At 50.3% G+C, this 12,038-nt stretch overlaps 3 protein-coding genes and 1 long non-coding RNA gene across 8 annotated transcripts in view; 2 read left to right on the top strand and 2 right to left on the bottom strand.

The window, feature by feature from the left end:
- The window catches only part of Grb7 (growth factor receptor bound protein 7), an 8,887-nt gene extending 8,318 nt beyond the window's left edge, over positions 1–569 (bottom strand). Inside the window, exon 1 of the mRNA XM_031353215.1 lies at positions 158–569. The gene's annotated coding sequence lies outside the window, so the exon portion shown is untranslated. The remainder of the gene's footprint in view (positions 1–157) is intronic.
- Positions 570–7,382: 6,813 nt separating this feature from the next.
- Positions 7,383–8,676, top strand: Mien1 (migration and invasion enhancer 1). The gene is made up of 4 exons (XM_031352264.1): positions 7,383–7,532; positions 7,623–7,720; positions 8,062–8,138; positions 8,230–8,676. Exons 1-4 carry the CDS (start codon positions 7,444–7,446, stop codon positions 8,311–8,313), a joined length of 348 nt encoding a protein of 115 aa, XP_031208124.1. The 5' UTR covers positions 7,383–7,443; the 3' UTR covers positions 8,314–8,676.
- Erbb2 (erb-b2 receptor tyrosine kinase 2) overlaps positions 8,339–12,038 on the bottom strand; it is a 25,955-nt gene continuing 22,255 nt past the window's right edge. For both annotated transcript variants that reach the window (XM_031352262.1, XM_031352263.1), the window contains 6 exons: positions 11,784–11,859; positions 11,397–11,543; positions 10,981–11,078; positions 10,641–10,829; positions 10,166–10,418; positions 8,339–10,030 (listed from right to left, as the gene is read on the bottom strand). In XM_031352262.1, the coding sequence (XP_031208122.1) occupies positions 9,675–10,030; positions 10,166–10,418; positions 10,641–10,829; positions 10,981–11,078; positions 11,397–11,543; positions 11,784–11,859 (1,119 nt within the window). In that variant the 3' untranslated portion in view covers positions 8,339–9,674. The remainder of the gene's footprint in view (positions 10,031–10,165; positions 10,419–10,640; positions 10,830–10,980; positions 11,079–11,396; positions 11,544–11,783; positions 11,860–12,038) is intronic.
- The window catches only part of LOC116077607, a 4,317-nt gene continuing 1,857 nt past the window's right edge, over positions 9,579–12,038 (top strand). For 3 of the 4 annotated variants that reach the window (XR_004113285.1, XR_004113283.1, XR_004113284.1), the window contains exons 1-3: positions 10,678–10,791; positions 11,278–11,444; positions 11,649–11,895. This is a non-coding gene — a long non-coding RNA (uncharacterized LOC116077607). Of the gene's footprint in view, positions 9,699–10,310; positions 10,424–10,677; positions 10,792–11,277; positions 11,445–11,648; positions 11,896–12,038 lie in introns of those variants that run through there. The other variant, XR_004113286.1, reaches the window with a different exon arrangement.

Below are 12,038 nucleotides of genomic sequence, written 5' to 3'. Positions count from 1 at the left end.
ACCTGGCCGAGAGAGGGCGGTCAGGGGGAGAGCGTGGCAGCCTCCGAGCCATCTAACTGGGCAGCAGGCCAGATCCGCCTGATGCAGGCACAACCTGAGGCCCTGGTGAGGCTCTGGGTAGGAGCAGATTGTCTGAGACCGACCTCGATCGGCTTACCTGGAGCAACTCCAGCAGGAGCCGGACACCGGGCCCAAAGTCTGGCTCTGTCTAGAGATCCCAGGCACTTGGATTTGATTTCGAATCCTTTCTCTCTTCTCTACAGGTGGTAGGAGGGTTATCCCGCCTTTGGAAGTTGAGGCGGGAGAATAGGGAGCAAGCCCTGTGTATCCAGATTCCCGGCCCAGAGAAACTAAAATTATCTTGAGCAGGTGAGGGCGGAGCCTGAGAGGCGCCGTGGAGAAGGAAGCGCGGGAGGAGGGGTGGAGACAAATCACAATGCACCGCCTGGAATTGCTCTTGCCCTTCCTACTGAACAGCAGGTGCTAGGAGAGAGAGAGCAGGTGCCCGGGAGAGGCAAGGAAGAGTCAAAGAAAACAGGCTGGACGGAGAAAAATCTAGAATCCTGACTACATGGGAAGGGCAGTTTGGAGGCTGTTTGTTAAACAGGAATGGTCCCTCCCACTCCTGCTCGTCCCTTCCCAATGATGTTCAGTTCATTTGTCAAGCTTGGGGGCCGTCTTCGGCTCGGATCTCACCCCCTAGGGCAAAGGGCACTGGGCTTAAGAGGGGAGCGAGAAGAGGTGCTCTGCCCTTTGACCTCCAAGCACAATCTAGTCACCCAGGCTGTTGTCCTGGCCCTGCTAAGATACCCAAGGTGCACCCTCCCTTCCCAGTTTCAAATCTAAGAGTGGCAAGGTGGCCTAGTGGGAGGGGCCATGGTGTTCTGGCGACCGTTGTGGCCTGGTGCAGAGAGCTTCTATTACAGCAGTTCCTCCAGCTTTGTGGTTCAGCTCACAGCAAACACCGGAGGATCAGGAAGAGGTGTTGAGAGACCTGGATCAAAGGCAGCAGGCCACCTCCCAGCTTCCTATGGGTGAGAGTTATGAAAACAAACAAGCCACTGAGGTGATAAAGGGTCTGCCCTGAGGAAGCACAGCCTCCTTCAACTTTTCCCGCTTGAAAAACTAGTGTGAAAAGCCTGCTGTGGAAGTGTGTGCCTTTTAATCCCAGCTCTCTAGAGGCAGTGGCAGGGGGATCTCTGTGAATTCGAGACCAGCGTGGTCTACATGGACAGTGAGGACTGTACAGAGAAACCCTGTCTCAAAAACAGAAACAAAGAAAGACAGACAGACAGACATCAGACAGACTAGTATGAATGGAGCAAAGCAAAAAAGGTGGGGAAGGGGGCAGGTTGCTTGGGCCAGGAAACAATTTGAACAAATCACAGGAGACAATTTACTCATATCCAACCTAGCAGATCTGTGCTTGGCGCTGGGTGTACAGAGCAAAACAACAAAACCAGACCCGCCCTTAGTCGGCCGCAACCCAGTCAGGGAGACTGACCTTTAAAAGAGTCACACAAATAAGAAATGACAGGTGACAAGTTTGCCAGGTGAATGACTCACGGGAGGCAGGGAAGGCCATGAAAATAAAGCCAGGGAGGAACTGGCAGTGAGTGGGAAGCAGAGGGGTTAACCCGCCATGGTGGAGGCCCAGCACAGAAGCAGCTGCTGGGAGGGAACACAGAAGGCAGAGCTGCGAGAGTGGGGGTGGACAGGAACCGAGGCCATCCAGTTAGCCTGGGCAGGTTGTGCAGGTAAGGGAGGGGTGGAGGAAAGCCACTGCAGCTCTTAAAAGGGGGCAGGCTGGCAGGCGGGCCGGTGGGTGGGGGCGGGGAGGGGGGACACAGTCTCCAGCAGATCCCTGGGGCCCTCCTCAGCTACCAGAGTGTCCAGCTCTGAGGCAGAGCCCCAGGAATGTGAGATATTGACAAGCCCTGAGGTGGCTATTTTGCAAACCAGGTTTAAGAGCCATCCATCCTGTTTGTCCAGACTGGCAAGAGTAGTGGGCAGAAGCCAGACCCTGCAAGAAGAGACACAGGCAGGACTGCACTCTGAAAGATTGCTATGTAGAAGGCTGGAGGAAAGCCAGGCTCAGGGCTGAGTGATTCCATTTCCCTCCCCCTCCCCACTTCCCTTTTTCCCCCCTCCTCCCTCCCCCTCCCCCTTTCTCTGGGTCTGTGTTGTTGGGTTTATTTTTGAGACAGGGTTTCTCCGTGTAATAGCCCTGGCTGTCCTGAACTTGCTTTGTAGACCAGGCTGGCCTCACACTCACAGAGATCTACCTGCCTCTGCCTCCCTAGTGGTGGGATTACAGGCATGTGCCATCATTCCATTTCTCTCTCTCTCTCTCTCCCTTCCTTTCTTTTTTTCTTTCTTTCTTTCAAGGATATTTATTATATGTGAGTATACTGTAGCTGTCTTCAAACATAGCAAAAGAGGGCATCGGATCCCATTACAGATGGTTGTGAGCCACCATGTGGTTGCTGGGAATTGAGCTCAGGATCTCTGGAAAAGCAGTCAGTGCTCTTAACCACTGAGCCATCTCTCCAGCCCCACATTTCTTTCTTTTACAAAGATTTTTGTTTTTATTTATGTGCGCATGCCTCTGTGTGTGTGTGTGTGTGTGCATGTGTGTAGGTTCTTGCAGAGGAACTCTTCAGGTCTCCTACAGCTGGAGTTATAGGTATTTTGGTCCTCCAGAAGAGCACCAAGCATTCTTAGCCCCTGAGCCATCTCTTAGCCCCAGGATTCCATCCAGAACAGTGGTTCTCAACCTTCCTAGTGCTGCAACCCTCATGTTGTGGTGACCCCAACCATAAAATTATTTTTTGTGGCTACTTTGTAACTTATTTTGCTACTGTTGTGAATCATAATATAAATATATGTTTTCCAGTGGTCTTAGGCAAGCCCTGTGAAAGGGTCATTCAACAGCCACCCCCACCCCCAAGGGGTCAAGACCCACAGGTTGAAAAACACTGATCTAGAAATAAGACTTCGAGGACAGGGCAGGTGAAGAGATCTGAGGTCCCAGGGAGGAGACAGGAGGGGCTAACAGTAGGGGACAGGGGCTTGTAGGGGCTTGGGAACCATTCCATCTGGGATAAACGTATAAGGGTGTGTGTCAGGACTTGCCAAAAGCTCCATACAGAACTGTGGCATGGTGGATTCTGGGAATCAAAACTCCTGGCATCAAGCTTGACAGCAAGTGCCTTTCGCTACATAGCCTTCTTGCCCATCACGGGTGAACTTTGAATATGTTTAAGTTCATTTAAATTTAGGATAAATAATAAAAGTCACCACAAGCTGAATGTGTAATCTCAGTACTGAGGAGAGTTAAGAGTTCAAGGCTAGTCTGAGGTATGCCAGAGCAAGAACGTCTCTACTAAAAAGTGTTAAAATAAAAGGCACATGAGAAGGGAGGAACCAGCTTACTGGTGCTCCTTGTCATATGATGCTATTACATCTGGATAAAACTTAGCTTGGGGGCCTGGAGAGATGGCTCAGTGGTTAAGAGCACTGGCTGCTCCTCCAGAGGTCCTGAGTTCAATTCCTAGGACCAATATGGGCCTGATGCCCTCTTCTGGCTTACAGGTGTACATGCAGCCGAGAGCTCATACATAAAGTAAATAAATAAAATAAACAAAAGTAAATAAATCTAAAGTAATTAAGAAAACACATCTAGTTTTTGATCAGGTGATGATGGTGCATCCCAGCAGTCCAGAGGCTAAGGCAGGCGAATCTCTGTGAGTTCGAGGCCATCCTGGTCTACAGAGCTAGTTCCAGGATAGCCAAGACTATACAAAAAAAAAAAAAAAAAAAAAAAAAAAAAAAAAAAAAAAAAAAAAAAAAAGCCAGAGTGGGCAGTGGTGGCACACACCTTTGATCCCAGCATTTAGGAGGCAGAGGCAGGCGGATTTCTGAATTCAAGGCCAGCCTGGTCTACAGAGTGAGTTCCAGGACAGCCAGGGTTATACAGAGAAACCCTGTCTCAAAAAACAAAACAAAACAAAACAAAAAGATTTATTTATTTTTATTCATGTTTATGTGTTTGTCTGCATGTATTTGAGTATAGCACATTCTTGCCTGATGCCCAAGGAGGCCGGAAGAAGACATCAGACCTCCTGGAGCTGGAGTTAGAGGTGGTTGTGAGCCACTGTCTGGGAACCGAACCCAGGTCCTCTGCTGGAGCTCTTGACCACTAAAGCCATTGCTCTGGCTCATTTTTGCCTTTCCAAATGACATCTTGGCATCCTGACATGTAACCCAGGCTGGTCTCAAACTCCCTATTTAACTGAAGCTGTTCTTGCAGCCATCTTCCTGCCTCTGCTGGGGTTATAGATCTGTGCCATCATAAAATATCTTGCTTTAGATGCCTGAGAGATGGTCCCCCTTGCCGGAAGCCTGAGGACCTGAGTTCCGCTCTCAGGAACCACATGGTGAGGAGAGAACCGACTACCATAGTTGACCTCTGACCTCCACAGGAGCACCACGCACACACTCAGAATGAATACTGTTTTTTTAATTTTAAAAATACCTTAATTGGGAGCTGAAGAGATGGCTTAGCAGTTAAGAGCACTGACTGCTCTTCTGAAGGTCCTGAGTTCAAATCCCAGCAACCACATGATGGCTCACAACCATCCATAATGAGATCTGATGCCCTCTTCTGATATATCTGAAGACAGCTACAGTGTACTTGTTTATAATAATAAATAAATCTTTGGGCACCAGAGCAAGCAGGGCTGACTGGAGCAAGCGGGGTTGACTAGTGTGAGCAGAGGTCCTGAATTCAATTCCCAGCAACCACATGATGGCTCACAACCATCTGTACAGCTACAATGTACTCGTATACATAAAATAAATGAATAAATCTTTAAAAGAAAACCTTAATTGAAAAATGCACATTGATATCTAAACTACCAAGTATCAAATTCTAGTTTCTATTGAATCCTTTTCAAATAAACACTACTGTAAAGTCAAAACTTCAAGGTACATTTTGTATACAGATCCATGAAAGCATTGACAGTCCAAATGTAAACCTTTATGCTTTTAGCAGTGTCTTTCTCCTCCTCCTCCTTCTCCTCCTCTTCTTCCTCCTCCTCCTTCTTCTCCTTCTTCTTCTTCTTCTTCTCCTCCTCCTCCTACCTTTCTCCTCCTCCTTTTCTTCTTTCTCCTCCTCCTCCTCCTCCTCCTCCCCCTCCTCCTCCTCCTCCTCCATTATTGGTATCTAAGAGTTCTTTATACATCATACATACAGTATTTTTGAGTTAAAGGCCAGCCTAGTTCACAAAGTGAGTTCCAGGATGGCCAAAAACCCCGTACAAAAACAAACAAACAAACAAACAAAAACCAAGAAAGATAAAAATGTAACTACTTGAAAAGATGGCAATAGCATTACCTAATAGAATAACTATCATCAGAGAGACAACCAATATTTGTGGTGGCTATAAAGAACAAATCCAGGCTGGCGAGATGGCTCAGTGGGTAAGAGCACTGACTGGTCTTCCGAAGGTCCTGAGTTCAAATCCCAGCAATCCCATGATGGCTCACAACCACACATATTGAGATCTGATGCCCTCTTCTGGTGTGTTAGAAGCCAGCTACAGTGTACTTATGTATAATAATAAATAAATCTTTGGGCCGGAGCAAGCAGGGACTGAGTGAGCGGGGGCCAACCAGAGCCAACAGGGTTGACCAGAGTGAGCAGAAGTCCTAGAAATTCAATTCCCAACAACCATATGAAGGCTCACAACCATCTGTACAACTACAGTTATTCACATGCATTAAATAAATAAATATTTTTTTTTTAAAAAAAGAACAAATCCTTGTGTACTGTGTTGTGGCTATGAAGAACAAATCCTTGTGTACTGTGTTGCTATTGGTGGTGTAAAATGATACAGCTGCTTAGAAATAAAAACCGTGCAGGTAGGCAATCCATAACGAGTTAAATATAAATTTCCCAGGCAGCCCAATACTTTTAATTCTACTCTAAGGAACCTAAGAGAAATGGCAGCACGCATCCATACAAAGGCATCTACAAGACATTTATAGCAGCATTACTCAAAACAGACAAAACTCAAAGAAACCCAGATTAATGTTAATGGATAAATAATCTGTGCTATATCTATACAACAGAATGAAATAGTATTCATCAATAAAAAAGGAACTCTTGGGCTGGTGAGATGGCTCAGAGGGTAAGAGCACAGTCTGCTCTTCCAAAGGTCCTGAGTTCAAATCCCAGCAACCACATGGTGGCTCACAACCACCCATAATGAAATCTGATGCCCTCTTCTGGTGTCTGAAGACAGCTACAGTGTACTCATTTATAATAATAAATAAATCTTTTTTTAAAAAAAAGGAACTCTTGGTACACAGCACTGGATACAACAGAGCAAACGTCACATGCTGCAAGGATCCATTTATGTGAAATGTCCAGAAAAGTTTATAGAGAGCAGATCAGCGATTGCTTGGGACTAGAGTTGGAAGCTAGTGGATTGCAAACAGGAAAGACCTTATTAGATCGATGGAAATGTCCTGTAACTGGATGCATGATGACAGAACTCAGCAAACACAAGCCGAGCAAACAATGAACAGTCTCAAGGGACACCAGAATGGGTGACTTGTTATGATACTGTAGTGGTGCTTCAGGGACAGAAGAGGCGGGGAGGACCTAGGCTGCCTCCATTTCCAGAATTACAAACTGGGTTCAATGATACTCTTAGCAAGAGGCTGGGAGTGTGCATAAAGTGGGTGCCGGGCATTTCAGAGTCAAAAGAAGACACTTAACCCGTAAGAGACAGACCTTTGAGACAGAGCCTGACATTCGGAGTTCAATCCCTGGGACCCACATGATAGATGGAGGAGACCGAACGCTGAAAGGTGCTGTACTCTGGCCTTCAAAAGCAGCAAGCTGTGGCATGGTTCCCCACCTCCAATACACACTCATCCACAAATAAATAAATTGAGTAAGTTTGAAAGATGCCCTCGCGTGCACAAATTCACACTTACACACATATATACGGAATTAAAATGTTAAAAGTTTAAAAAAGAGAGAGAAAGAGATGTAACTATGGTGTGGTTTCAAATGCTATCATCGTGCTAGTGGGAAATAGCAACCATCACAAACCATCAGCTACCTCGGCCGCTTGCCCCATCTTCTCTTGTCTTTTGTTAATGGAAAATAGCTTTGCAATCAGAAGCAGTTCGTTAGTAAGCAAATCCATGACGTCCAGTGAGTATTGGATGCCAAAGAAATCCAGCGCTCACAGGACCCAGATCAGTGCTGGTCCAGGATAATCGCTCTGTAGCTGGATCAAGATGTAACAGTACCAGCCGACGGCAGAGGGCGCCCAGACGCAATGCGAGGTCCGTGGCCACGCCCCTCCCACGTGACTTTGGAGTGTCGTCACACCCGGAAGCAGCCCTGCAACGGAGCGGGCAGCAATGAGTGGGGAGCCGGGGCAGGTGTCCGTAGTGCCCCCTCCCGGGGAGGTGGAAGCAGGCAGTGGAGTCCACATCGTGGTGGAGTACTGGTGAGCCACTCGGGTTGAACAGGAGCCTCTTGTCTACGGGAGGCCCCACCCCCGGAACCCCAGCTCACCCCACGTCTCTCTTCTCCCCAGTAAACCCTGCGGCTTTGAGGCGACCTACCTGGAGCTGGCGAGCGCCGTGAAGGAGGAGTATCCGGGCATCGAGATTGAGTCGCGACTCGGGGGGACAGGTGAGGTCCGCAGAGCACCTGCTGAGTCAGTCCACGTTATAAACTTCAGCTCTCCTACCTTCTAGAGCTGACATTGGCCGCTGTATAGAAAACCCCTAGCAATGTCTTGACACATAGCGAAAATGCCTACTGTGGGTTTGGAGTGAAGGAACTCTTAATGGCGGGTAAGAAAGACCGGTAAGGACTCCCTAGATTCTTGGGCTGAATGGCTTAAGGACCGGATCTGAAAAACGGGTGTCGAATGGTGTCTGCAGAGACTGTGTCTTGACTCTCAGTAGTGCCAAGGACCTCCCTGAACTTCTACCCGTTCTTAGCTCATTCTTGTGTTTATTTCCTATCAGGGGCCTTCGAGATTGAGATCAATGGACAGCTGGTGTTCTCCAAGCTGGAGAATGGGGGGTTTCCTTATGAAAAAGACGTGAGTATTTAATGCCCATCGGGAGGGTGACTGAGACGAGATGCACCCTCCTCCCCTATGCGCGACACTGGCCCATGTCTCTGTCCACTAGCTCATGGAAGCCATCCGAAAAGCCAGCAATGGAGAACCCTTAGAAAAGATCACCAACAGCCGGCCACCCTGTGTCATCCTGTGACTAAAAGCGATTCTCAGAAGCTTGGTTCTGGGGTTTAAACCTTTGTTTCCTTGCAGTTACGCTAGGAATCCCCTTTACCTTTAGCTCCTCACTCAGCCCTAGGTAGCTAAGGCCCTAACTTCACTTTGCCTCTTTGGGCACAAGGAGGGACTAGACATTTCTGTGGTCCAAGGCAGAAAAGAGATGTTCTCCGTGGACATTTGCACCGTCTCCTCTCGTCCCTTTCCGGGGATCTGTGCCCTCTGCAGTGTGGTCCTCTTCCCCCCAAGCGTGGCAATACCTTGCAGATGCCACAGTTGCTATAACTTATGTTCCGTGAGTCCCAGGCAGTGTCTTGGCAATAAAGAGTAACTACAATACACACGCTTGTGTCAACTGGCTCGTGTTTATGTCCAGCCTGTGTGGGAGCACACAGGTCAGTCCGGCCCTGTTAACACCGAGTGGGCGGGGTTTTCCTGGGCAGATCCTTCCTCCTCTCTAAGGCAAGGAAAGCGAGTCACAGGACAGTGCTCTCCTCAAGCTCCACTCTCCCACTGGGAGGAAAGGACTTCGTTCTGGGGGGGCGGCCTTGGAATGAGTGTGTCCCGTGGAGAATGGCCCTGTTGCCAAAGGATCTTCAGAAAGGAATTCTGACTTCCCGGTCCCTCGACCCCAAAGCCAGTCCATCTCAAACTTTTGGAAGATCTGTACACACTTTCCTCCAGGAGGAGCCGTATGTCAGGTGAGCGGTACGGTCTGGCCAGGGACCACTCCCCAGACATAGGCTGGGGCCCCAGCTATTTGACAAATCTCATTGCAAATGGAGAAAGAGAGACACCACTTGCTAACTTCCATATAGCACCCACTCTCCTACCGTATCCTTATCTCATCTTTTAAAAAAAAACAAAAACAAAAAACAAAAGTAAAAACAGAACAAAATACACTCTGTACAAAGACCAGGAGGTAAGTGCTGCCCCGTTCTCGGGGTGCACATGTCTCAGTCCTAGTGGCTTGTCCGGGTCCCAGGATATTCCCTTGGGGGCCTCTTCCCTTCTAGGCTGAGCGTCCCTCAGTCCTCAGAACCAGGAGAGCCAGGCCAGGTAAGGAGCCATGGCCAGGATGCGCACTGGACCCTATAGTCTGTCAGGGCAGGGTCTGTAATCCACTGAGGCTATCGAGTGTGCTCGCTCTTCCAGCCAGGTGGGGCCCTCTTAGCCACTCAGGATTGAAGCAGCCAGGAGGTTCCTTAGGGCAGGTTCGTGGCATAGCCGGCTGCCCTGGATGTAATGTGGCCGGAGGACCCTCTCCCTGCTTTGTGGCGAAGGAGACCACAAGTCAGGCCTCCCCCACTCTGAAGACACAGGACGTCTGTACACGTGATCTCATACTGGCACATCCAGGCCTAGGTACTCAGGGTTCTCTGCAGTGGGGGTCCCTTCAAAGGTACTTGGTGGAGGCCCCTGTTCCGATGAGTTCTGGTCCCAATAATAGAGGTTGTCAAAGGCTGGGCTGAAGGCAGGAGAAGGGTGGGGCTGAGAGGCGGTGCCTTCTCTGGGTGCTAAGTATTCAGGGTTCTCCACAGCACCCCCAAAGGCAAAAACGTCTTTGACAACCCCATTCTTCCCAGGAGAGAGGGTCTTGGGTCTTTCTAAAGTAGCACCCCCAGGTCGGACAGGAGGCGGAGGACCCTCTGGGGTCAAGGGAGGCTGAGGTCGAACCTCTGGCTGGTTCACATACTCTGAGGAGAGAAGAGGAGTTGTTAGGGGAAAGGGTCAAGATATCCCTGACCCACCATTGCCCCTCAGTGGGTGTGGCCTGAGGGTTCTCAACTCCCCTCTCCTCCCACCCAGTCTCTTAGGCCTGCATTCCATACCGGGCTGGGGGCTGCAGGCCAGGGGAGCAACGTAGCCATCAGTCTCCGGGGGCAGAGGTAACGTGGGATCCTCGCTGTACCGCTGTAGAGGGCTGAGGTCATGTGGAGAGAGGCTCTGCAGCCCTTTGGTTACCCCCACTGCCAGGTCACCATCAAACACGTCGGAGCCAGCCCCTTCGGAGGGAGCCAGTGGAGATCTGGGGGGATCTTCTTCAGGGGGCTCCAGGCCCAGTGTCAGCTCACCACCTCCACTCTGGGGTAAGAGAGGGTAGGGTCGTGATGGGAACTGCTTAGAGGAGCCTGGGAGGGGAACAACAGGGTCCCAGGAGAGAAGCGCGGGTCACAGTGGGAGCAGTGATGGAGACAATGGGTTGGAAAGGGTTGGAAAGCAGCCATGGTAATGGGATCTTCAGGAAAGGTGAGAGTGGGGGAGCTCAAAGGGCAGGACCACCCCTATTCCAAGATGGGCACTGACCCTGGTGGATGAGCTGCGGTGTCTGCGGTGGGCTGTGCTCCCAGTGCCTGGGGCAGGGTCTGGGGAGAAAAATCCCTGCTGGGGTACCAGATACTCTTCAGCATCGACCAGATCCCCCATGTCATCATCCTCCAGCAGTGAACGGTAGAAGGTGCTGTCCATGGGGCTGGAGGGGCCCAAGTCCTCGTTCTAGGAAGGAAGGGGAGACACAAGATGACAACCCTTCCAGCCCGGTGTTTAGTTCCCTGGAAGGGTCTGCCAAGCTAAGGCTAGAGGTGGGGGTTATCCCTGCAGGAGAAAGGATGCTGTCAGACAGGAGTAGTGTGGGAGGGCCCAGTACCTGGATGACCACAAAGCGCTGAGGGTCTCTCGCCATACGGGAGAATTCTGATACCAACTCCCGGAATCTCGGACGACATTCAGAGTCAATCATCCAACCTAGGGCAGGAGAAAGTTCAGCATCTTTGTCCCAGGACCCACTGAGGACCAGCCTGGCCTAGACAACCCTGGCTAAGCTGAAAGTCCTCACATGGTGGAACACAACTGCACTCTTGGGGCTTGAGGCATAACCCTGGAGCATTGCTAGGGTCCTCCGTTTAAACTGCCATCTCTCCTCTCAACACCTGTCCTCTTGCAGGACTTCCGCCGTGAATAGGTAAAGCACCTTCGAGGCTCCCTCCAGGACACCAGCCTGTGAGTGCCCACACACAGGCCCTCCCACCTTTCCTCTGCCTGAGGTTCAACCCTGCCACGTACATTTGACCATGATCATGTAGACATCGATGGTGCAGATTGGAGGCTGAGGTAGGCGTTCTCCCTTCTCCAGCAAATCAGGGATCTCCCGGGCTGGGATCCCATCGTAAGGTTTGGCCCCAAAAGTCATCAGCTCCCACACAGTCACGCCTAGGACAGACAGATATCAGGAGTGGGGGAACAGAGGAAGTGTGGCTGTGCAAAGGAAGGGGCTGCACCAAGAGATAGGGTCTACCCAGTCTCCTCACTCCCCAGGTGGCCACAAGACTGCACAGCGTGGACATAAGCAACCATCCTCCCCTTCCTTCCATCCCCACCCTCATGCTTCTGCCTGTATCCCACCCTGCCATGGCTACTCATCCAGCCCTCCCTATCACCACCTCCACACACCATAGCTCCACACATCACTCTGATGGGTGAACCGGCGTCTAAGAATAGATTCCAATGCCATCCACTTGATGGGTACCTGGGAATGCAGAGCAAGAAGTCCTGACTGGCTGTGGTAAGGAAGGTGAACCTTCTCCAAGTTCTCCCAAAGGCCAGATACCAATCCAACCTGCCCCTCCTCTCCCTCCTCCTCCTCTCCCTCTTCCTCTCCTTCCTCCTCTCCCTCCTCCTCTCCCTCCTCCTCCTCCTCTCCCTCCT

This window comes from Mastomys coucha, unplaced genomic scaffold (assembly GCF_008632895.1).
Source record: "Mastomys coucha isolate ucsf_1 unplaced genomic scaffold, UCSF_Mcou_1 pScaffold5, whole genome shotgun sequence".
NCBI lineage: Eukaryota > Metazoa > Chordata > Mammalia > Rodentia > Muridae > Mastomys > Mastomys coucha.
Note: the sequence above shows the minus strand (reverse complement) of the source record. Positions and strands in the feature narration are given on the sequence as shown.

What these genes read in the sequence shown, in the direction of transcription:
- Mien1 (XM_031352264.1), top strand. Translation starts at nt 7,444, where the DNA reads ATGAGTGGGGAGCCGGGGCAGGTGTCCGTAGTGCCCCCTCCCGGGGAG. An exon ending in GTCGCGACTCGGGGGGACAG is followed by an intron (nt 7,721 to 8,061) that starts GTGAGGTCCGCA and finishes ATTTCCTATCAG; the next exon opens with GGGCCTTCGAGATTGAGATC. An exon ending in GGTTTCCTTATGAAAAAGAC is followed by an intron (nt 8,139 to 8,229) that starts GTGAGTATTTAA and finishes TCTGTCCACTAG; the next exon opens with CTCATGGAAGCCATCCGAAA.